This window comes from Microtus pennsylvanicus, chromosome X, assembly GCF_037038515.1.
Source record: "Microtus pennsylvanicus isolate mMicPen1 chromosome X, mMicPen1.hap1, whole genome shotgun sequence".
Lineage (NCBI taxonomy): Eukaryota > Metazoa > Chordata > Mammalia > Rodentia > Cricetidae > Microtus > Microtus pennsylvanicus.
The window spans coordinates 127510823-127534690 of NC_134601.1; the positions used below are offsets into that span (position 1 = coordinate 127510823).

Here is a 23868-nt window from a genome sequence, read left to right on the forward strand (position 1 = left end):
CCAACAATAGACAGCAAGATACATTGTCTCAAAATACCAACTAAGCAACCAAAACAAAACAAAGCCTATAATATTAAAGCAAAACTTTATAGGTATCCTAATATACACTTAATTCTTAGGGGCATAGTCAATGTCATTCTAACATATAGCACTGTCTTGGCCCAAAAAACCCCAAAACTATCAAATTGTGCTGGATTACAAACATACCTTAATACTGACAATAGATATATTTGTTAATGTGGTAACTAGAGATTAAACTGTAAGTAACTGATTAGAATAAGCTTTCTATGTTAACTGTTCACGAGAAAACATCGAAACTAATACTCTTAGTTTATTTAACAGAAATATAATAGAAAAGGGGAGTAGTACCTTTAGTAAGGCTTCCATCATTCCACAGGAGACCAAAGCTTCACCACCAGCATCATAGCTGGCCAGGTGGTACAAAAAAGAGAAGAGAGCAGTGGCAAACTGGTGGGGGTATGGGTCCATAGAAGGATCTACAAAGGAAATTGGGAGAGGATATAAAGTTCAGAATTCGGTAGTAAGCTAGCAGGTCCTTAAAACAATGAAAATGTCAAGATCCTGTTGTTCCTGGAATAAATAATTAACACCTAAACTTACCAATCATAGCCTGGATGCAGTTCCGCACAAGAACAGGCAAAAACCCATGGTAGGAGGCAGTTCCAGTACAGTCAATAATACTGCTGAGCTTGGGAGTTCTCTCCAAATGCACAATTGATGTTAATGTTCGTAAAGAAGCAGCTTTAATTTCCTATGAGAGTAGAAATTAAACAAGTGTCAAAACTACATGAATAACTGAACTAAGGTGCAAATATCTCAAAATCAAAACATAATGAATGCTGCTTGAGGAGATAAACGTCTATGGAAAATAACTATACATCTGGCATTTATTAACTTCACAGTTTAATATTCAAAAATAAAGATGCAAAAGGTCCAAGGTTCCCTCCTGGGGCATTTTCTAACTCCTTAGGAAAAACAAAAGGCAGGGGGGGGGAAAGTATGGCTTTATTGTGTAGATATTATGAGCACATACTTACCATGAGCTGCTTATCTGTAATTTGAAGGACATCTACCAACTCCTCTATCAACCCATTATACAAGATACTGTTTGCTGACTCTTGCAAGGCATTGGAATAGACTGCAAAAGAGAAGCAAACACTTTGGCAGAAATGCAGTTATTAAGGCAACGTTGAGTAATACACCTTCCAATCAGCACAGAGGGGTAAATTTGCTAAATTATAAGATTGCGGTAATAGCTAGATACTCACATTTCCTTACTAAAATTATTAGTAGTCTTAAGAAAAATAATTTTGGCCGGGCGGTGGTGGCGCACGCCTTTAATCCCAGCACTTGGGAGGCAGAGGCAGGAGGATCTCTGTGAGTTCGAGACCAGCCTGGTCTACAAGAGCTAGTTCCAGGACAGGCTCCAAAAACCACAGAGAAACCCTGTCTCGAAAAAGCAAAAAAAAAAAAAAAAAATAAGAATTTTGTTGGAGTTTTGTGGGAAAAGAGAACAAATAATTCATTTTTCTAATATCACTACTTGATAGAACTATAACTATGCTTTGCATATAGGTATAGAATTTTATGTTGGCTTCTTCCTTTACTTGCTTTCACCAGATAAGCTTTTATAATATTGAGTTTTTAAAGAGTGTAGCAGACTAAATCATAAGTTTGTATGGCACTATCAAAAGTTAAATGTGTATAATCTAGCCAGGCAGTCTTGAATCCCAGGAGGACAAACAGATCTTTAAGTTCAAGAATAGCCTGTTCTACTCAGTGAGTTACAGAACAGTAAAAGCCACATAGTGAGACTGTGTCTCAAAAAAAGCGTTTAATCTACTTGTATACTGAGGAGTTAGTGGACATACACTGAGAAGTAAAAACTGGCTGAGATGTGAGCACATTAAGTTTTAAATAAACATTTCTAGGCAATCATTATCATGACAGAAGCACAGACACAAACACAAGAGAAAGAATTTCAGGGCAAGGTGTTCAGTTTTAAAAGAAGATAAGCAAAAGCTGAACGAAGATAGGTAATAACAGCTGTGCTTGCCCTTTTATGCCATTTAATGTGCCTAGCATGTAAGAGGTTGATTTCCAGGCTTTCTTTCAATTATTAAAATAGCTCAAATACTTTTTCCAAACTAAATTACTGAAGTTAACAGAGAGAATACAATGTATGCTACATAATCTTCAGAAACATGGTGAGAGAGCCTAAAAAAACTGTGATTTCCACATAGAGATTATACCATTTGTAGGAAAATCAATGCCACTCTTGACAAGAACGTGTTTTTTCTCATTTTTGTATCCTAGACCTTATATACCCTAAAATCACTGATGACCTAATAGTAGAAGCAAAACTGTCTGGGTAATAAACGGAGACAAAATTGTCCAAGGAGGAAAGCAGTGGACAATAACGAAGACTATGCACTCAAAGTATAATATATGCTTGCATGAAATTACTTTAAAAAATCTGACATAGCTTAAAAAGAAGAAAAAAGCCTGTGTGTTTTCCAATCTACTATACTATAGTAAATGGACAGAGTACTAACTAATTATTTTCAAAATTTAAAGTTGTACATCTGAAAGGACGGGAGAACTGGAAGAGGAACTATCAATAAATAGGAAGGATACAGAGCAGAGATGACTATCTGTATATATATTTTTTTAAAAAGGTGTTGACAATCAAGGCCATGTGACCTGGCATAAAAGCTTAAGTTTTTCTGACATACAAAGAAAATCAAGAATGATGACTACAGCGAACACTGGGAATGCAATAAATTTGGGTTGCCATAATAAGTAAAACCTCATAGCAATGAAGACAGATGAATTTCATTCAAAATCAAGTTCAAACTGTCTAATTAAGACCACTTAATTAGTGTTTCCTTACCTAATATAGATATTGCATGCAGTCTGGCCTGAACAGCTTGTAATCGCTTCCTGTGATTAGAAAAGCCATGGGCCAGGCGTATATGAGTAAATAACAGCATCTGTAGAGATACAAAACTTATTATTAGGAAATCGTAACAAAAGGGTTTCCTTTATTTCTTTCATTTTTTTTTTTTTGAGGGGACTCTTACATTTTGGCTGCTTGGTAAAATAAGTTTGCTACTTTTTGCTAGGATATCAAACTGAACTAGTATTATTTTACTCTTAGATTGGTTAACAACCCCAGAGTAATAAAACAGGGACAGGCAGTATCACAATGTGATAAGTCAAGAACTGTCATTATATTGATAGACAATAATATAGTAAGAATTCTAATTTACAATAAATGAAATTTTTGACCACTACCAAAAGAACAGAACAAAATAACACAATTAAGTTCTCTTAAATGTATCCAAATATATCCAAAATTGAGAGTTTTGACCACTGATAGAAAATCATTTGAATCAAGGAACTTAGTATTACTACAGTAGAGTAAACAAACACGTAGATAGCTAATCTGCTAAACTCCAATGTACATTAATTTTGCTATGTCTTCTGCTTGTCCAACGCATATCATTAGTGTATTTCGAAAAACATCAAGTGCTGGGGATATTTTTTCAGATGTATTGTACCTGCTTATCCTTAGGAATGCTGTACATTTTGGTAAGAGATTCCATTATTTCAGAAGGGCTTTCTGAAATCTGTATTAGAAAAAAATTAGTTAGGAACAAAACTTCAACCAATAATTAAATAACCAACCAGTTGTCAAAGAATCCTCTTACCTTGTCAAGTTGTTCTATATGAATGTAATGTAGTGTATTACTAGTCGTCTGAAATTTAAAAGTTAAAAAAGCTGTTAGGGGTCACTAAATACCCTGTAAGAGACACCTGAGAACAAAATGTCACCCTCTTTAAAGCCAACCTCTTTAAAAATCAAGGTAATTTCAGAGACATTCAAAGCATCTACTTTCCACATATAATGATCACAAGATCACTTCTTTAAAACCACTACTATTAAACTTTTAACACTGTTAGCAAGCATATTCTATATTCTATAGTCCTTTAATACTTGTCTCATAAGTCTCCACAATCAATATTCATACAAAATACTAAAACCATAAAATTATTTCTCATGCTTTAAAGACAACATTATCCTAAAAGTAATTTAATAATAAAAGTGGGGAAAAAAGATCTGATTCATTGGTAAATCTCTAAACCAAAATAAAAAAAAAATCTTAGCAGCTCACCTAGGAATATGAAACAAACACATCATTTAATTAAGATTTTTTACAGGAAACATACGGAGCTTCTTACAGGCTGGCTTAAAAAAGAAATCTGAAACACAACAACCTAAGACTATGAGCAAAATACACAAATATGGCAGTGCCCAATAAAAGAGGCTTTATCTTTTGCAGGTTCTAACATAAAACTTAATCATGTGTATGAGAGGTACAGGTACATATAGCTTCATAGGACAGTGATATACAGTCAAACATTCACTCATTTAAACTAAGAGATTCTATAAATAACAACATCAAAACAATCAGACTCACCCTCTTCTCAATTTTGACCTCAGATCCAGGGTCTGCATAGAATTCAAAGTGTAGTGTGGTTGCGCTGGGTGGATATTTCTGTGTATTAAAGAGGAATCAGACAATGAGCTTGAACTGATTTTAGACAACACAGATACCTCCACTGCCTTCTTTTAGTCAAAGTACACTGTGGCAGCTGTATATTACACACCAATGGTGGTGTCTTTTATCTCTTGCCCTGACCAGAGTTCAGATGACATTTGCTTGAAAATAAATGGAAAGACTGTAGTTTAGAAATCCAAAAATCTGTTTTTATTTCCAGGTTACCTGTTGCTCTATTAATACAGCAATTTTGACTATAGTTATTCTCGTGGTGAGATCAAGTATGACAAATAATAATGCGAAAGAATTTTAGAAAGAATGGAGAACAAGTGTCAGAATCAAAACATAGGCACCAACTAAAGAATGGAAAAGGCCATTCTTGTGAAAACTTATTACGAGCCTTCTCATTGATAATTTTTCTATTACTTCAAATACTCCTTTCTATACCATTCTGGAAGGTGTTTCCTTTTTTTCTCTGCATGGATTACAAAACCAAATGAACTAAATAAACCCTCAAAGCACATCTACAAATACAAAAGTAACACAACAGAAGAAATTTCAATAATAAAACTCTGACCATTAAAACATTCCCTTGGTCAGGTGGTGATGGCACACACCTTTAATCCGAGCCCTGGGGTGGCAGAGTCAGGAGGATCTTTCTGAGTATGAGGCCAGTCTGGTCTACTGAGCAAGATCCAGGACAGTCAAGGCTACACAAAAAAACCCTGTCTCAAAAAAACAAGAAACAAAAAACAAATAAAACACATTCTCTTCAAAGAAAACACAATGACATTATCATTATATACCTTTATAAAATTGGGTTCAACATGTGTATATACTACATAAAGTATAAAATTTTCAAAATCCCTTGACATGCTAAATATCAAACTTAATGTAGATAAGGACTAAAACAGGCTAACAGACATCACACAAACCTATTAAGTCTTCACATGCATGAGGTTCAAAATTACCCTACTACTCTTTAAAATATTATATTCACAGAATTGGAACTTCAAGCTGAATACTCTTATACAATATGTTTCCCATATTACCAACATCCATTCACAACTGTTCACTAAAGAATGTCTACCAACTAAAGTAGGAAAACAACCTCCTCTAATATGTAGATTTCTTTAACTAGAAAAATATGAACTATACTAGTCCAGAAGAAAAATTAATTAAATTTGATCATATCCATTTGTATTAAACAGGACAAACTAGGCTCCTAATATGCAACATATCAAAGCAGAAGAGGGGGATAGCCTAAATCTATAACCAGAGTATGGATAAAGATAAGAGGTAAACATAAAGATATACTGAACAGTAAGATCTTTTTGTAAATTATTTTAAAATTTTTATTTCTGAGTATTTTGTCTGCATGTATGTCCATTTTGTCATGTGAGTGCCTGGTCCATACAGAGGCCAAAAGAGGCTAACAGATGCCCTGGAACTGGATTTACAAATGGTTTTGAGTTGCTGTGTGTGGAGGTAATAGGAATCGTGCTCTTGATCTATCATTTCTCCAGATCCCTGCATTAAGTTCTAAGTAATCCAGAAAGAATTGTTTTCAATCGATTGTTCTTGAACACTTCTCAAATTCCTGACAGTTGTGTGAGAACACAAGTAAATGCACTTTCTAGGTGGTTTTTCTTTTTTGGCTTTGTTTTGAATATTTAAACAGGTAATGTGTAGGCAAAACTGGTCTAGAAGTAGTAGTTATCTTCCTCACATCATATCTGAAATACTGAGATTATAGATGTACACTACTATTTTCAGCTTCACTTGCCAGTATAAGAAAAAAAAGAGTGCTTTCATTTTGATTCAAAAAAATTCAACTTATTTCAGAACTCATACTACTCTTCTCTGAGAATTGTTATAATCAGCACAGTAAGGGCTGGTTTCCTAAATCCATTGTGTATTTTATCCCTCAGGTCCAATGAAACTTCTGATATCAAGTGTCAATTTATATACCATAAATTCGTTCTTAAGTCTTTAGAAAGAGAAAGTATCATTTTCCAAATACTCACCAACATATGCAAGTCTCTGCAACATTCTGCAAGTCCAAAACCATTCTCTTTTCCACCCCAGCTCTTAGAAAAGGGAAAAAAATATAGTGTTACACAATGCTCATGGTCTTAGGCTTATATTTATAAAGTGTTTAATGAGAAAATACTCAGATATATATAACAAAGAGAACAAATAAAACAGGACTTTGAGCCTCAAAAGCAAGGTGGTGTTCTAATAGTTGTTTTTTCAATGAAATCTATTTATTTCATGGTTCTATGAGGGTGCTCAAGATAAGACTACAAAGTAGCAACACTAGCTACTTCATTCCCATGTCTCAATTCATGTGTGCTGATATTCAGTCATAGCTGGCCTTTCTCACCAGGGTGGAACCACACTTTTTGACAAGAGCCAAATTACATGCTATAAGAGTCTATATATTTTGTGTATTAGTTTGAATGAGAATAGCCTCTACAGACGCATATTTGAATGCCTTAGGAATAGCACCAGGTTTTGATGTAGGAGTCCCCTCTGTGTGCTGTGATTACCATGAATAAAGAAACTGCTTGGACTTATAACAAGGCAGAACTTAGATAGGGCAGGAAAAGCTAGGGTGAATGCTGGGAGCAAGAAAGGCAGAGTTAGGAAGAAGCCATGGAGCCACCACCAGAGTCAGACATGCCAAAACTTTGTCGGTAAGTCACCTGCCACATGGCAAAACACAGATTAGTAGAAATGGGTTAAATTAATGTAAGAGTTAGCCGATGAGAAGCTATAGCTAATGGGCCAAGCAGTGATTATTTCAGGTCAAAGCTAGCTGGGTGGCCGGGAACCAACAAGCAACCTCCTTCAACAAGGTATGGCCTGGTGAGAGTAGTTATGGCTTTGTTTGAGGAACCATGTTACTGTGGGTAGGCTTTGGGATTTCAAATGCCCAAGCCAGGCCCAGTGTTTTCTCTCTTCCTGCTGCCTTCAGTTTCGGATGTGGAACTCTCAAGTTCCTTTTCCAGCACCATGTCTGCATGCATGCCTCCATGTTTCCTACCATGGCTGACAATGGATGAAACCTTTGAACCTGTAAGCAAGCGTCAATTATATGCTTTCCATTATAAAAGTTGTAATGGGCATGGTGTCCCATCACAGCAATACAACAATGACTAAGACACTTTGCTACCAAAATATAAAAACTTTAAACAAGAGCCTGTGTTGATGAGTAGCACAGTTACTAATAATTTCCAAACCCTAAATTCTAGCCATATAATTTTGCTTATGGACCAGCCTGTGGCATCTTCTCGGGCCTTTGAAATATCAAAAATTTTACAGTAAAAGCAAGGTCTAACTGTACATATCTGAATGGCCTGGAACTATCTATCTAAATAGGATGGATGGATGGATGGATGGATGGATGGATGGATGGATGGATGGAAAGGAGGAGAGACAGACTGACCTACCTACCGACCTAGATAGATAGACATATGATAGAGGAAGGCCATTGGTTAAATAAAAAGAAACTGCTTGGTCTTCATTGGTCAGAAGATAGGTAGGTGGAGTAAACAGAACAAAACGCTGGGAGGAAGAGGAAGTGAGGTCAGACTCCACAGCTCTCCTCTCGGGAGCAGAGGCCTCAGAGAGACCCCATGCCCTGCTCCCGGGCAGACACACGCGATGAAGCTCCGACCTAGAATCTTCCCGGTAAGACTGGTGCTCACAGATTATTAGAGATGGGTTGATCGGTATATCAGAATTAGCCAGTAAGGGCTAAAGCTAAAGGGCCAAGCAGTGTTTAAATGAATACAGTTTGTATGTTGTTATTTAGGGGCAAAAGCTAGCTGAGCAGGTAGCTGGGGTGTTGGGGACGCAGCCCCGCCGCCCCTATTACTGCAGACGGACCAGGCTGGCCTTGAACTCAGATTCACTTGCCTCTGCCTCTAAGTGTTGGTATTAAAGGATGCATTCAACCACACCTGGCAAGAACAGCCCTTTTTTTTTTTTTTTAAGTTTTTCCGAGACAGGGTTTCTCTGTAGCTTTGGAGCCTGTCCTGGCACTACTCTTGCAGACCAGGCTGGCCTCGAAATCACAGAGATCCACCTGCCTCTGCCTCCCAAGTGCTGGGATTAAAGGCGTGCGCCACCACCGCCCGGCTATATTCATTCTTTAGAAATAAATATAATCATGACACTAATTCTCCAGTAAATCTATAAAACTGTGTATCACTGAGGCTGTCTTTTACAGAGATCTCCAATATGGAACAATACTGGTGAACAAAACAAAACCTACTTAATACTAGAGAAATAAGCTTTTTGGAAGTCCTTACTAATCCAGAGCAGAAAATACAGAATACGGGGGTCATTTTTTATTAATTCTCCAAATGATGTCAGCAATTTTGAAAAGGCGGCTATTTTGTTATATACAATAAATAGTTTTAGAGCATTATACCTTAGTTCTTTGGTGAAAACCATATTGTGGTGGTTTGAACGAGAATAACTACCACTGGCTCATGTGTTTGAACGCTTGGTTCCCAGTTAATGTCACTTGGGGTAGGCTCTGGGGTTTTAAAAGTCCACACCATTCCTAGTTAGCAATCTCTGCCTCCTTACTGTGGGTCAAGACACAAGCTCTCAGCTATTGCTACAACACCATGCCTGTCCAACTGAAAAGGATACTGACAGAAGTTGGTACCGGAAGTGGGCTACTGCTGTGACACTGTTATTTGGAAGAATGTGGAACACTAGCAAAGTTGCTGAATACTGTAAGCAAGGCTTATCTGCCCTTCCCAGCAGGAGATTGGAAGACGGTAACAAGGTGGACTATGGAGGCATAGCTCAAGAGGTTTCAGAGAACAATATTAGGAACTGGACTAAAGACCATTCTTACATTTAGTTGAAGAATGTAGTTGGTTGCCTTTTGTCCTTGTCCTAAGACTCTCCCTGGGGCTAAGCTAAACTTTAAAGTTCTGGACTAATTTCATACACAGAAAATATTTCAAGACATCCTAATATTGACTCTGTAGTAGGATTTTTTAACAAACAGTTTTATGCATGCGCAGGCCTACAATGGAAAAGACCAAAACAGAGCAAAAAGAAAAACAAAATATACAGTTCAAAGAGAAAAATGAGCACCAGTACATTTAATGTTGGAGCCAAGGCTTGTACTGAAAGAGATAAAGGCCAGATGCAAAATCAAATAGAGAACGTGGTACTCTTGAGCTAAGACCCCAGATCCAGCTAATCCTGCAATTTGTGAAAAGGGCCTAAAGGACTTTCTGCTTCTAAAAAGCAACAAATCATATTTTTATGCAAATGTAATTCAATAGGCTCCATTCTCCCAAGGATGTAGCCAAACATGGCAGCACCAACTATGTAGTTCTGACTCTAAGGTTATGAAGGATACAGGAGAAACAGGTTGTAGAATTTTTCTTTTCTACATGGCTAAACAGAGCTCCTGATACCAAATTTGTGGCAGGGAGTTCCTCCCCACATGGGAGTCCCTGAAAAGACACTGCATGGAGCTGTGGACTGTCTGCCAGGGGGAGCTGTATACAGGGAGTAGAACCAGACAAAAAGAAAACTATGTTTGCAGTCAACAAAAGGTGACAAGGTAGAGCCTTCTTTGACACAAGACATGGAGTTTGCCCTTATAGGTTTTCCATCTTGCTTTGGTCCAGTGTTTCCTCACTATACATGCATTCCTCCCTTTTAGAATGGTAATGTATGTTCTATACCACTGTATGTAATTTGTTTTATGATTTTGACTTTATAGGGGGTTACAATTAAGAGATTCTCTTGAGTCATTGGACTTTTAGTTGTATGAAATGCCATGAGCCTAAGGAGGCCAGGGAGTAGAATGTGGTGGTGTGAATGAGAACAGCCCCTATACTATACCTTTAAATACTTGGTAAGGATTTAGGAGGGATGGCCTTGTTGAAGGTGATGTCCCTGGGGGGTGGGTTTCCATGTCGATATCAATTAGGTCTCTCTGCCTAATACTTGCAGATCAAAATGTAAGCTCTCTGTTACTTCTTCAATGCTATTCCTGCTGGCTGCCACAGTCTCCGGCATAATACTCAGGGACTCTAACCCTCTAGAACCATGAGCTTCCAAATAAACTTTTACACATTGCCTTGGTTGTGGTATTTTATCACAGCAATAAAAAAGTTAAACACACACTAAGAAAAACTACTTTAATACATTTTTACCTATCCTCTCTGAACTGGCTATTTTCATATATAACTATTTTCATAACCATGATAATAATGAAAATGGCAGAGCAGGAAACTCCGAAGGACCACCTAACACAAAAGGTGTGAATGAAATAACAACAGTACAGAATCAATCAACCTCAAAGAATTTTACACACTAACTTTTTGATATTTAACTTACCTAACCCTATTCTATATGTAGCAGCTGTAAACTATAGTCCATATTTCTGGTGTGAGGACAATGAATCTTCATGTAATAAGTGATAGATTGTTTTGGTCTCTGAAAGACCAGCTAAAGGCACTTGCTACTAGTTCGCTTAATTTGGAACTTTCCCAAGGGCAGGAACAGGTTGAAAACACTGACTGATAAATGCTGTGAGTAGTCCATACCCTTCAGGAATAGGTTCCCGTTAAGGCATGCCCCCAGGGTGCCAGAAGTCAAGGTCAGGTGTTCTACCTCCAGTGGTTTTGTTTGAGGTAGTGTCTCTTCAGAGGGCCTGGTGCTATTCCTGTGAGATTCGTCTAGCTGGCCACTGAGCCCTGAACATCAACCTGTGTCTACAGCCTCAGTGCTAGGTGTTAACATTCAGAAATTATGCTGGCCCGCCCTGTAATCTCAGCAATTAGGGGAAATACTTAGTCAACCCAGGCCCCCATGGACATCCTGAACTATTATGAGTAAGTAAGGCTCTGTATACAAGCCCAAAGACCCCTTTAAGAGACAAGCTCCATCCATTCCCACTCTCCTGCTGCTCCTCAGTAGAGCCAGGCAGGCAGGCAGGCTTTTGCTCCCCCCCCCTTTCTGTCTCTCTTTTATGGTGCTCCTGTTCCCAGAGGCCAGTCTCCCAACTCCCTTCCCCTCCCCCCTTCTTCCTTTCCTTCTCTCCAATAAAAATCCTATTTGTAAGTACAGTCTGCAGGGTGTGTCTGTCTCTCACCCACAATAAGGAAACAGCAATAAAGATGGAGGAAGACACAGAGAAATATGATCAAAGTTTTTTATATACTATTAAAAAAATTGAGAGACCCTGTGTAGCTCAGTGGTTGAGGCTTCCACAGTATACACAAACCCCTAGTTTCGTACCCAGAAACACAACCAACAACAAAAAAAAAAAAATCAAGCTGGTATTAAATTACAATTTTGTAAATTGAGATATCAATTCTAATTCCCAGGGCAAATATCAATAACTAGCTAAAAGACAAATAAGGAAACTGAAAACCTGAACAATGCCAAATGCCAAATCAACTAGCCCGAGGACATTGAACCTATTTAAGCATAGAACATATACTTTCTAAGACACATTAAAAACTCCAATAGACCTTAACAAAACAATCATTAATATAGTTAAACAAAATCTCTGCCAATTACAGATGTCAGATGTAGGAAAATAAAATCAGATATCCATCACAAAAGGCAATCTGAAAAATTCACAAGTAGGGCTGGAGAAAAGGCTCAGTGGTTAAGAGCACTGGCTGCTCTTCCAGAGGTCCTGACTTCAATTCCCAGCAACCATATGGTGGCTCACAGTCATCTGTATGGGGTCTGACTGCCTATTCTAGTACACACGAAGACAGGTCATTCATATACATAAATATTTTTTGAAAATTCACAAGTACATGATAATTAAACAGTACTTTTAACCACCAATGAGTCAATGAAAGAAAATCACATGGAAAATCATGAAGTTATTTAATGTGAATAAACAATGAAAGTATAATCCCACAAATTAAAACATGTATTAAATTTTAGGTATCTCAGAAACTGGAAAGATGATTCAGCAGTTAAGAGCACCACCTTCAGACCCAGGTTCAATTACCAGCACCCACATGGCAGTTTACAACTGTTTGTAACTCCAGTTCCAGGGAATCTGACACCTTCACAACAAATGCACATAAAATGTTTTTAAAAATTAGGTATCTCAACATTCTTATCTTAAATAAACCCTAGTCAATCAACACAATCCAAAGAAGGAACATGTAAAGAAAAAAGACAAAATGAACAGAAAAGGTATACTTTGGGGTTACTAGTGAAGAAAAAACTAAATAAGAACACATAGCTTTTGGTCCAATATTCACACACACTTTCACACAAACACACACACAATTTTCAAAGCAACTATAGTTATTATGGCCCAAAATATTCATGAACAAAAGGTATTTACTGTGACAAATGTTTATAATAGGAAAAAATTGCAAATTACCCAAATATGAAGAAAATAGACAATCACAGATAGCATAATGACAGCATTTAAATTTTTCATATAAGAATATAAGGTTACATGGTAAGAAAAATTGGTTTATTCCTCCATGGAAACAGCCTTTCCACTTTTTTCCACTTCTCTGTGAAAAGGGGTTTTCAACTCAGGCTTACCAATAACTAAGTATTCTCATGCTTCTGTTGCCCAAGTGCTAGATTTACAGGGGTGCACCATGCCCGGCTATGTAGTTACATTATCCTTCAATGGTTTTAGATTTGTGATTTTTATTCTTTCTTTGTGTATCCTAAACTGGTCTTGAACTGCAATGTAGGCAAGGATTGACCTTAATTTCTGAACCTGGGATTACAGGTATATAACACCACACCTAGTTTATGCATGTTAGGCAAGCACTCTACCAACTAAACTACATCTTTAGCCACAGATTCCTATTTTTAGCAAGCAGTTCTTTAGTATATCTTAACTTTGTTTTACTGAATTATAATGCAACAAATTGCTTCCTGAGTAGTAAACAAGGCATTAACAACTCATTCATCCCCTGTTAATGTTATCTTTAACATAAATTAAATTCTTACATGCTTTTGTTATCTGGTTTTGCAACCTATTGATTTAATTTGACTATTCTAATTACTCTATCTTTATAAAATAGCTTAAAACCTAATAAAATAAGTACTTCTACATGACATTTCCAGTATTTTCTTGGCTATCTTTAGAACTTCCAGAATACATGAAATTTGTTGAAAAATATATATACAAAGGCTGGAGGCTACACAGAAAGACAGGTAAGTCAAACCACAAATCTAAACATTCAAGGCAGAATAAGCTTGACACAATTGTTTTCCTCATATTTCTTCTATTCCCAACTAATAGTTAACAGTGAATAACACTGAGGCTAGTACATTAAGAAAATAAATCAAGAAAAGAATTATAGAGACAATCAAGTGGTAATATATAAAGAAAATATAGCAAACAATCACAATCTTTTGTAGACGTCCAAATTTTCTGTTTTTAAAACTGAAAAGCAAAACCTCCTGTTTCATCAAAACAAATATGCCTATGATTTTAGGAGACACTAGTCAGGATCTTTAAAATACTACTGGTTCTTTATCCTTTTTTCATGTGAGTATGTTTTATTACCACAGGTTTATAAAGAAACTGCTTTGGATCTATGGCAGGATGGAATAGAGCAAAGCGGAAATTCCAAGCATTATCAAACTCTGGTCATTAATATTAAGCTCAGTGGTAGGTGCCTTTACCTGCTGAACACTGGTGTTTTATTAATGTGATGAATAACAATTTATTATCTTAAGTTCATCTGCATATATGTATATGTAGTATCACCAGCTGTCCCCATTATCCATCTCTCTCTCTCTCTCTCTTTTTTTTGGAGATGGTGTTTCAAGAAGTAGCGCTGACTGTCCTGGAATGGAACCTAGTATGTAGCAGAACTGTCAAGTTTTGAACAAAAGATTTTGTCTCATGAGAAGGTAATGAAGTGCTTCAAAACTTAAAACTGATAATACTCCTGCTTTTTGAAACTTTATCACACTGTCCAAATACTTGCACACTCAATTAAGTCAGAAAGTTAACTAAAGGATTCTCATCCACTTTTACAAAGCAAGAAATGCCTGCTTATAGAAACTATATACTCTGATATTTGTTTTTCCAGTCTCCAAAGGCATACCTCTGCCAAATGCTGTAGTCTTGTCAGTAGTGGGGTCCTCTTGTCAGATCCAAGACGTGTGATATAGTTTGATCTTTTGCTAAACACATATAGAAGGTTAAGGACTGCCAGAACCACTTGCATATCAGACGAAGCCAATAAAGTTGTCAAATGCTAAAGGAACAAAAAGACAAAGTTCAACTCATCAGACACCTGGTACTAAAAGCTAAAACTATTTTTCAGAAAGCGCAATAGAAGTAATCATATCTGTGTCTCTACATAAGGACTTCAAGAAATGTTGTAATACATATATGTAGAACTAAAAAACATTACATTTCCAAGTGTTAAGAAACTAAGCTAATTGTATGCTATTATTACCACCTTTATGCTAAATATAAAAAGAAATCATAGAAGCTAAAGCTATCAACAACGGCTATGTGCAATTATGCAAAATAAAACTGTTAAAGCTTGGGAGTAACCTGATTGTTTTGTTTTAAACATTCACCAATATATTGAAGCAATTAATTGGTCAAAATTAAAACCAGTATGTAATTGAGTTGGAAATTAACAAAGGCACTTTATTTGTTGATTATCTTAATGGTTTTGGATTTCTTTGGATATCACATCTATTTAATTAGCAAGACCAAGGTAATCATTTGATTATTAAAGCTCAAAAGTTGGGCAAAGGCCGGAACTATACACACAGCTGGAGTCAATACCCTACTGGCTAGGTTTGTCTTTCTTCTCTCTTGGTGGGCTTTCCCTGAACCCCCTTCTCAGGCTGCTGCCAATCTAGGTAGCTGCCTTGAAATCCAGTCAGGCTATAAGCCTCACATGTTTATCATTATTGGTGGCAGGTTTGGTGAGAAAATTTGGAAGTCTTAAGGGAGGAATTAGTTAAAAGGGAGTTTTTTCCCCATGTTAAAAATGGGAAACACATTTACGATAAAGTTAGGTCTCTATGTGATTATGTAATGCGTGACTTTAAAAAAAGGGGGGGATAATCAACTTTAAAAAATCCCTCCATTTATGTATATATATGGTTATAGTTAAGAACAGACTACTTACTTCTATGGAACTGTACAGATGCCGAGAAAAGCTGTACTCGATAAGCAGGGCTGTGAAGTTCAATACAGCCAATAGAAGCATTTTTAGTTGTTCCTTTTCCGGCCTATCACATACAAGCATCCATGACATATTCTCCACTGTTTGTCCAGCATCTGCCAGAATTCCATCAAAGCGGTCCAACAGATCCACCCAGTGATATAACTCACACTAGAAAGAAAAATAAAAATATAAAAGCAACTGGGAATGGTTATACTCTAGGAATCTCAGTATTGAGGAGGCTAAGGTGGAAGGATACAGAGTCCAAGATGAACCTGGGCCACACCGTGAGATGCTTCATCAAAAAACAACAGTAGCAACACTGAACATGGGTACTTTAGAGTAGTTTTATTTAAGACAGAATTTTTTCCCATCATTTCAAACAGATTTGTGTGTGTGTACGTGCACCACAGCATGCATAGAGAGGTCACGGGACAAGTTGGAGTTGGTTCTTTACATCTACTATGAGGGATACAGAGATCAAACTTAGGTCACAAGACTTGGTAATGTGTCCCTTTACTTGATGAACTATCTTCTCTGGCCCAATACATTTTTCTTTTAAAAATTTAAAAATGTCAATCTTCTAGAGCTGTGGTACACATATACTAGAAATTTCCTTCTTAAAAAGATTCATTTGTTTGTTTATTTATGCATACAATAAATGTTCTACTAACATGTACATGCCAGAAGAGATCACCAGATCTCATTAATTATGGTTATGAGTCACCACATGGGTGCCAGGAATTGAACTCAGGACCTCTGGAAGAACAGCTGGGCTCTTAACTTTGGAGCCATTTCTCCTGTCTGCTAGAAATTTCTTAAGTGATCAGACTCAGACTATTCCATTGTAGTTGTATACCAGCTGCTGCAGTTATACGTACCTTGCCAATGTTCCATGTTTTGATTTGCTGCAGTTCCAAGAGGAGTTGCTCATCATTACATACTTTGAGTTTGTCTATTAAGGCTCTGCAGTCTGCAGGCTAAGAAAAAAAAACATTCACAAAAGATATTTTTAAATGAAGAAGAAACAAAGAAGAATGGGGAAAATGACCCTGAAGCCCACAAAACAATTCAACTTTTGCTTATATAAAAACTAGATCTCTAAGAAATCTCATAAGAAATATTTTCATTCCCAACAATCCAGTATGCATTTGTTTAAACCTGAATGAACCTGTATATGCAGACAAACTACTTAAAAGTACATAGACAACAGAAATTAAGGAAATCAGCTAAGCAGAAACTAAAGCAGAATTAAGTAATCTGGGACATGGTCTAAAATGTAACTAGAATGGCTGGTATTGTTACAATGAGTTGGAGAGACAGAAAAAGAAAGACAAAGGGGGGGGGGGGGGGCGCGCAGGGCGCGGACACGGACAGAGAGCCTGAACAAATTCAGTTAAAGGAAAAGGCTAGCATTGATGTATTTTTCTACAATATTAATCTTGAAGTGCAAAGAACTTCTTAACTTTTTGTAAACTAAGACTCCATTCTTACTTGGTGTTCCATTTCCATACATTCCTGATCTCTTGTACTGATGAACGGGACCAATTATTAATAAGGAGTGGATTGAGAATTTATAGTAAAGGTTCTGAAAGCGCAAAGGAAAAATAGGATAGGGACTGCGACAGAGAAGCATCCTATTAATGGACAACAGTTGGGGAAAGTATTAATATTTTATTTAACTCTATAAGTGATGTCATGGAAATAGAGCTACCTTTGGAACCCAACAAATCGACATTGTTTTTGGTTTTATGATTACTAAAGTGTCTGATTATGAGTGAGTCCTACTTACTGTCCATTTACTTACCAGAAAAACACAAACAACCTAATAAACTAGCGTGGAGAGGCAGTCCAAGTATGTCATTTAACTGAGTGTACAAAATAGGGGATTAAATACTGAGACAGTGTGCTTTTTTTTTAATCAATATTGGACTCAGAATTAAAGTCAGTCTCTTTGAATCTGAGAATCCTCACCCAAGAGATGAACAGATACCACCTAGATACCCAACAATGCTATTGTGAGATCTAAAACTAGAGGAAACTCCAAAGATTTCCAATGACTATAATGATATTTAAAAATATAGCCGGTTTTCTTAATCCAAACTACCACCCCTGCAAGGATCTACTTCAAATTTTTGTGATAATGAAATAAATGTATGCAAACCCTTAACACCAAATCCTTCCACAAACCAGGCTTAACACCCCTCCCCGGCCCCCTTTCTTTTAGTATAGATAGGTTGTAGGACAAACAGTGAACCAGTAGAAATAACAGAAAACATGGCGAATTTGAGTGACCTGTTCACACAGTTAATCTGTCCCTTCCCTTCTCCATTTACTTGGATATAGAATCAAATCCATCTATTTAAATTACTAATGGGATACACATAGGCAAATCCAATTTTTTGATTCTGTGGGGGTTAGGTAATACCCATTTTGTGGTTAACACTTGGGTACTATAATAACTTGCTATGTCCACATTACATGACAATCTCTCACAAGCCAGAACCTGCTTGAATGCAATATAGTTGTTGGCAAAGGATAATATGGCCTTTGCTAAACTAAGATATTGCCTGTGACTGATGTGGGGCTTGCCAAAGATTCTGATTGGCAGCATGCCAAACACACTTAAGTGAGATACCTGGTTCTACTGGGACAAACCATACACGCGCAAGGGCAACTTATAATATTGCCTAGACCTTTTGTCATCTTTTCTAGCATTTCATTGTTGCCTACTCAATACTTTGAAGGTTACCAAGGAATAAACTGAAATGGTATACTTAAATGTTAGTTCGCAAACTAAAGTATCACATATTTCTCTTTGTTTGTGGTATATGGAACAAAACAGAACAACTTGTCTCTTGCTTTCTCTTTTTCTTTCCCCTCCCTCCCCCCTTTTGTAAGACGGGGTCTCCCTATGTAGACCAAGTTGGTCATGAACTCTTGCCTCCCAAGTACTGGGATTTAAAACCTTGTACCACCATAGCCGACCCTTGCTCTTTGTCTCTCATCTTCAAAGGGAGTTTCCAACATACCTTAACTGTAATTGAGAAACTTCTCTTTAAAATTATCATCATCCTTGTTATTGTAGAATGAGGGAGGGAGGATGGGAGGGAGGGGACAAAGATGTAGAACTGGTTCTCTCCACTTTATGAGATTCTAAGGGCTGAACTCAGCCCATTGACCTTAAATAGCTAAAACTTTTACCTGGTGAGCCATCTCATGAGCCCCAAGAAACACGGATGTGACAGACTCTATCCCACTTTTCACAGGGTTCATCTCTGACATACATTTAAATCATCTAAGGTGCTTGTGCTACCTCATCATAAAATTTACTTAGCCTTACTACAACATCATTCCTCTCTTCCTATGCTATATAAATGCAAACCAAGTGGGACTGTCCCCAATCATAGGAAAAGGCAAGCCATCAGTCAGTTCAAAGCTGCATACCAGCTACCAGAGTTTACATGAATTTCTTCCCATAGATATCAAACATAGGGGGAAAATTCTTTGCGATGTTGCCAATATACTAAGTGATCAATTTTTTTAAAAATCTTCAAATTGAAACCTACTATTGACGCCAGTATGAGAAATTGGGCAGTCTTCTACATTATCTGAATACAACAGGCAACTCAAGCCTTAAAACACATCTAGACAGTGACATTATATTCTAAGTAATCTGATAGAAGCTAGAAAATTCCTAAGTGTGACTATACAAGACTTGCAATTCACTTAGCATAAAAAATAAAATTTGCATTTCTCTGATCACCTGTAAGATTGATTCTTTCTAGTTAGTTTACTGGCTTTGTTACTTCTCTGAAAGGTTTTATGCCCATTTTGTCATTGGGATATTCATTTCTTCTATTGATTTAGCATAAAGGGTATTAACTACATTGGGTTATAAATATTTTCTGCAGCTTTTCAGGTCCCATGACTCCCCACACACACATGAGCTTAATTGGGGTATTATGTGGCATATAACAAACAGCACATAACTAACATAATTTGGTTATGTTATGCAGGACCTGGTTCTCTCCACCTTATGTGACTCTAGGGGCTGAACTCAGCTCACTGAGCTTAAATAACGAGAGCTTTTACCTGGTGAGTCTAAACATAGATGGTATCTAAACATAGATGCATATGCTCATATTACCATCACCACATTCCAGGTGAAAAACATATCACCTCCAAGTTTCCTTGTGGCCCTTTGTGTATGTGTTAAGAACATTTAACATAAAGTTTATCCTCAACAAAAGGAATTCTTAATTTATCCTTAACTGGAACTTTTGAAACATCCTTTTTCTTTTAAAATAGGCTATCAATATGTAGCCCAGGCTGCCCCTGAACTTTGGTTCTCTTACAGCATGAGCTACCACACCCAGATTTTACTCATTTGTATAACTAAATAATACAAAGCCATAGAACAATCCCCCACCATCCCCTCCCATGATAACCACCATTCATTCTGTTGCCTACTTACATACCTTTGACTATTTTATATGCCCCATATTAAGAGGAACCATGTAGTATTTGTTCCTCTATGATTAACTTATTTCACTTTTCATTCTTCTGGGGGTTAATTTAAAAAATATTAAGAAACTTCTTCAACTTAATAATGAGGAAAAACCCAAATAACCCAATTTTAAAGTGGGCAAAGGAATTTAAAAAGACTTTTCTCCAAAGACATATAAATGGCCAAATGGCACATACAAAGGTACTCAACATCACTAATAATCAGGGAAATGCAAATCAAAATCATAATGAGATATTACCTCATACCTGTTAGAATGGCTATTGTCATGTGTCCTTTTATTTTGGATATGGTATTTTACATTTCCATTTTGGTTTTTTTGTCCTTTGCTTTAATGCTTGGAAGGGCAATCCCCACCTAAGACAAGGTAAACATTCACCTGTATGTTCTACTTCTCCTATAATTTCTTTTAAAAATATCTGATTTTGACGACTTATCTACAATTTACTTCAGTAAACAGTGCCCACACCATCCCATCCAAATCAAAAATTGTCTTGGCACATTTTATTGACTAATACTGTTCTTTCCCGCAATATATAATCTCTCTATTAAGTTCTTCTGTATTCTAGATTGTCTTAATTTTCAATTAGTAGATTCTTACACTGATGGAACTGTTTCATTTTTAAAAACTTAATTCCTTGAAATCTTTTCTATTCACTTTTCTATTCAAATGATATAGTCATCATAATTTAGATGCCAAAACACATCAAAAACAAAATCAAATGAAAACATCTGTACAGTAAGAAAATCAATATGTTCAATATACAACATTTAATAAAAACCAACTGATATTCCAATGTCAAAGAACAAAATAAAAGATAAAAGACTAACAAAAGTCAAACTTACCATTTTTGTTTTCAAAACCAAAGGGAAAAAACCTTGAGTTCTAACAGCAACAGTAAAACTTAGTTTCTACATTTGCTTTTTCCATTGTCATACTGTCTTTTTTCTTATTGTGACCTGAGAATCCATTTCAGGGGCCCACAAAGTATTGTTCAATATTCCTTTTCCACAAAGCTACTAAATTTAAATAAAAACAGAAGTTCAAAAGGCAAGATAGGACTTTTATTTTCTTTTGTTGTATTCATAGTGAATACCCAAGGCCTCATGCATGTTAAGCAAGCACTCTACAACAGAGCTGTTTCTCCTAGCCTTACAAGTTGCTGTAGTAACACTTTCTATAAACTGAACATATTTAGTTGGAAGATCAGAATGGCTGCACTGGTCACAACATTTTTTTCCTGAAATGAAGAAAACAAGCAAAGCAAACTTGGATACTCACAGCCTCAGTAGGTGTCTTTTTCAGTTTAGTCCTGTCTACTTTCATGTTTTCAATTTTCTGCTTAAGATCTGAAAAGAAAACCCCCAAAAGTAGTGAGAAGATAAAGTTGAAGATAACCTAGAGTTGAATATTATTAAACATACAAAATATTGGACAAAGTGTATGCAAGATACCTAGTGTAAAAACACTGAAGTTATGTTAACTCATGGGTATAACTATATATATATAACTATGAAATAGAAATGGGTAAAGAATAACTTTTGATACAAATGGTTCACAATCCCTGTTACATAAGTACATAAAACAAAATAGCTGTTTTCCTCTTCTTTTATAAGAATTTCAAAACTTTTGACAGTTAAATATGGCATGTTTTTTGATATCTCAGAATGAAAATACTCACTAGAAGACTCTAGTTTTGAAAAAAAAGGAATTACACTTCTGAAAATTCAGCTTAAGTTTTAGGGATGTACACAAACATTTTAACTTCAATAATCTATACTGCATGAGTATGTTTAATAGTAAAAAAATCATAAAGTCCCCAAAAAGGACTGTTTTAAATCTTAAAATCTAAATGTTTTATGTGTTTTCTTTACATGTATGTATGCACACTGCAAGCAGACATGGGGCTCAAGGAGACCAGAAAAAGTCATCAGATCCCCTGAAACCAGAATTAAGGATGGTTGTGAACCACCATGTGGATGCTGGAAATAAGTGATCTTAACTGTTATTTTTTCCAGCTCCAGGATTGGTTTTTAAATGGACTATATCACCACTAAAAATACTGCAGGCAATTACATAACAGAGAAGCTCATGATTAAATAGAAAGGTTATAACATGGAATTTGAATCTACTATGTCAGGAATGATGGTTCATACCTGTAATCCCATGTTGAATCAGAAGGGATCAATGGGAATTCAAGGCTAGGTTGGGCAACAGAATGCTATCTCAAAAACAAACAACAAAATATAAGTCTATGTCTATAAAAAACACTCTAAGAAAGGAAATGTATCAAAAATGTTAATTTATAATGTCTCCATCTGACTGCCTTAGTCTGTAGGGCATTTTCTTGATAGATGATTGATATGGGAAGTCCCAGCCCACTGTGAGTAGTGACATCCTGGGCGGGTGTTCCTGGGGTGTGTACGAAAAATGTCTGAGTCAAGGTACTAGGAGCAAGCCAGTAAAACAGTGTTCCTCCATGGCCTCTGGTTCAGTTCAAGACTAGAGGTTCCTGTTTGGGTTCCTGCCCTGACTTCTTGGACTGTGTGGTGTGGATGTACAAGCCGTAATAAAACCTTTCTTACCCCCTCCACATTAATTCATGGCTAACCACAGGATTATTTCTGGTGGTTTTGGCAATATGCCTTTTAGAACTAAGATAAATTGTGTCTTAAGAACAAAGACTTTAACTAGGAAACAACATGTAAGACATCTTCTAGAAATGTCCTGACCATTTATCACTTTACTTAAGACCGTATAACTTGGAAAACCCAAAGTAGGTAACAGCCTGATCAGACTCATGTAATCCCTGTGATATTTACTAACAGACAAGTCCTTAAAGATACACTGAACTAGGCATAGCAAGAAATCAACATTCTCCTACTATTAAAAAGGATACATGCATAGTAGTAGAGGTAGATTCCAGGCTCTTTAGACAGACCTGGTCTAAAAATATAAAGTAACCAAGCATGAAGACGACACATATTCTAGGTAGCTTCTGGCCTATTTGTCTGCTTTGTTTACATCTATTCAATCAATGCGTATTCAGGAAGAGTTGGTAAAATAAATACTCAGACTGCTGCAAAGTATTTTATTTCGTTCTAATGATGGGCACATAGTATTTAAATATTTACAAGGTAATGTCACTTGACACACATTATCATTTCAAGTGTTTATCACACAATATTTTGGCTCAGACCATATATGAATACTAAGCAACATTCCTCTACAATTAATATTTAGAACGTGTAATTACAAATTCCCTTTAAAAATTACCTCAGCATCCAATACAAATGAACAAGATGACGCCTACCAACAACATCAAAATACCTAAAATGAGCCCAACTAGTTACTGACAATAAACAGAACAGAAACTTATAAACTGAACAATCTGTGCATTTTACTTGTTTTTTTCTTTTCTTATGAAAGTTTTACAGCTAAAACCAGATTGCATTATTAGAGATGGCAGCTCTTTGCAGGGAAGCAATTAAACTGCTTCTGCTACAGGCAAGCAGCCCCAACATTATACAATGCAAATAACTGATGCATGCTTTCCCTTTAGAATGA

General features: G+C 36.5%; 1 protein-coding gene across 27 annotated transcripts in view; it reads right to left on the minus strand.

The window, feature by feature from the left end:
* The window catches only part of Huwe1 (HECT, UBA and WWE domain containing E3 ubiquitin protein ligase 1), a 131562-nt gene that overhangs the window by 80058 nt on the left and 27636 nt on the right, over positions 1-23868 (minus strand). For 24 of the 27 annotated variants that reach the window (XM_075958847.1, XM_075958846.1, XM_075958835.1 and 21 more), the window contains 12 exons: positions 21583-21650; positions 16654-16752; positions 15737-15943; positions 14690-14842; positions 6614-6676; positions 4506-4583; positions 3735-3782; positions 3585-3653; positions 2915-3014; positions 1059-1159; positions 622-772; positions 370-497 (listed from right to left, as the gene is read on the minus strand). In XM_075958847.1, the coding sequence (XP_075814962.1) occupies positions 370-497; positions 622-772; positions 1059-1159; positions 2915-3014; positions 3585-3653; positions 3735-3782; positions 4506-4583; positions 6614-6676; positions 14690-14842; positions 15737-15943; positions 16654-16752; positions 21583-21627 (1242 nt within the window). In that variant the 5' untranslated portion in view covers positions 21628-21650. Of the gene's footprint in view, positions 1-369; positions 498-621; positions 773-1058; positions 1160-2914; positions 3015-3584; positions 3654-3734; positions 3783-4505; positions 4584-6613; positions 6677-14689; positions 14843-15736; positions 15944-16653; positions 16753-20548; positions 20658-21582; positions 21657-23868 lie in introns of those variants that run through there. The other 3 variants (XM_075958857.1, XM_075958854.1, XM_075958852.1) reach the window with 2 other exon arrangements.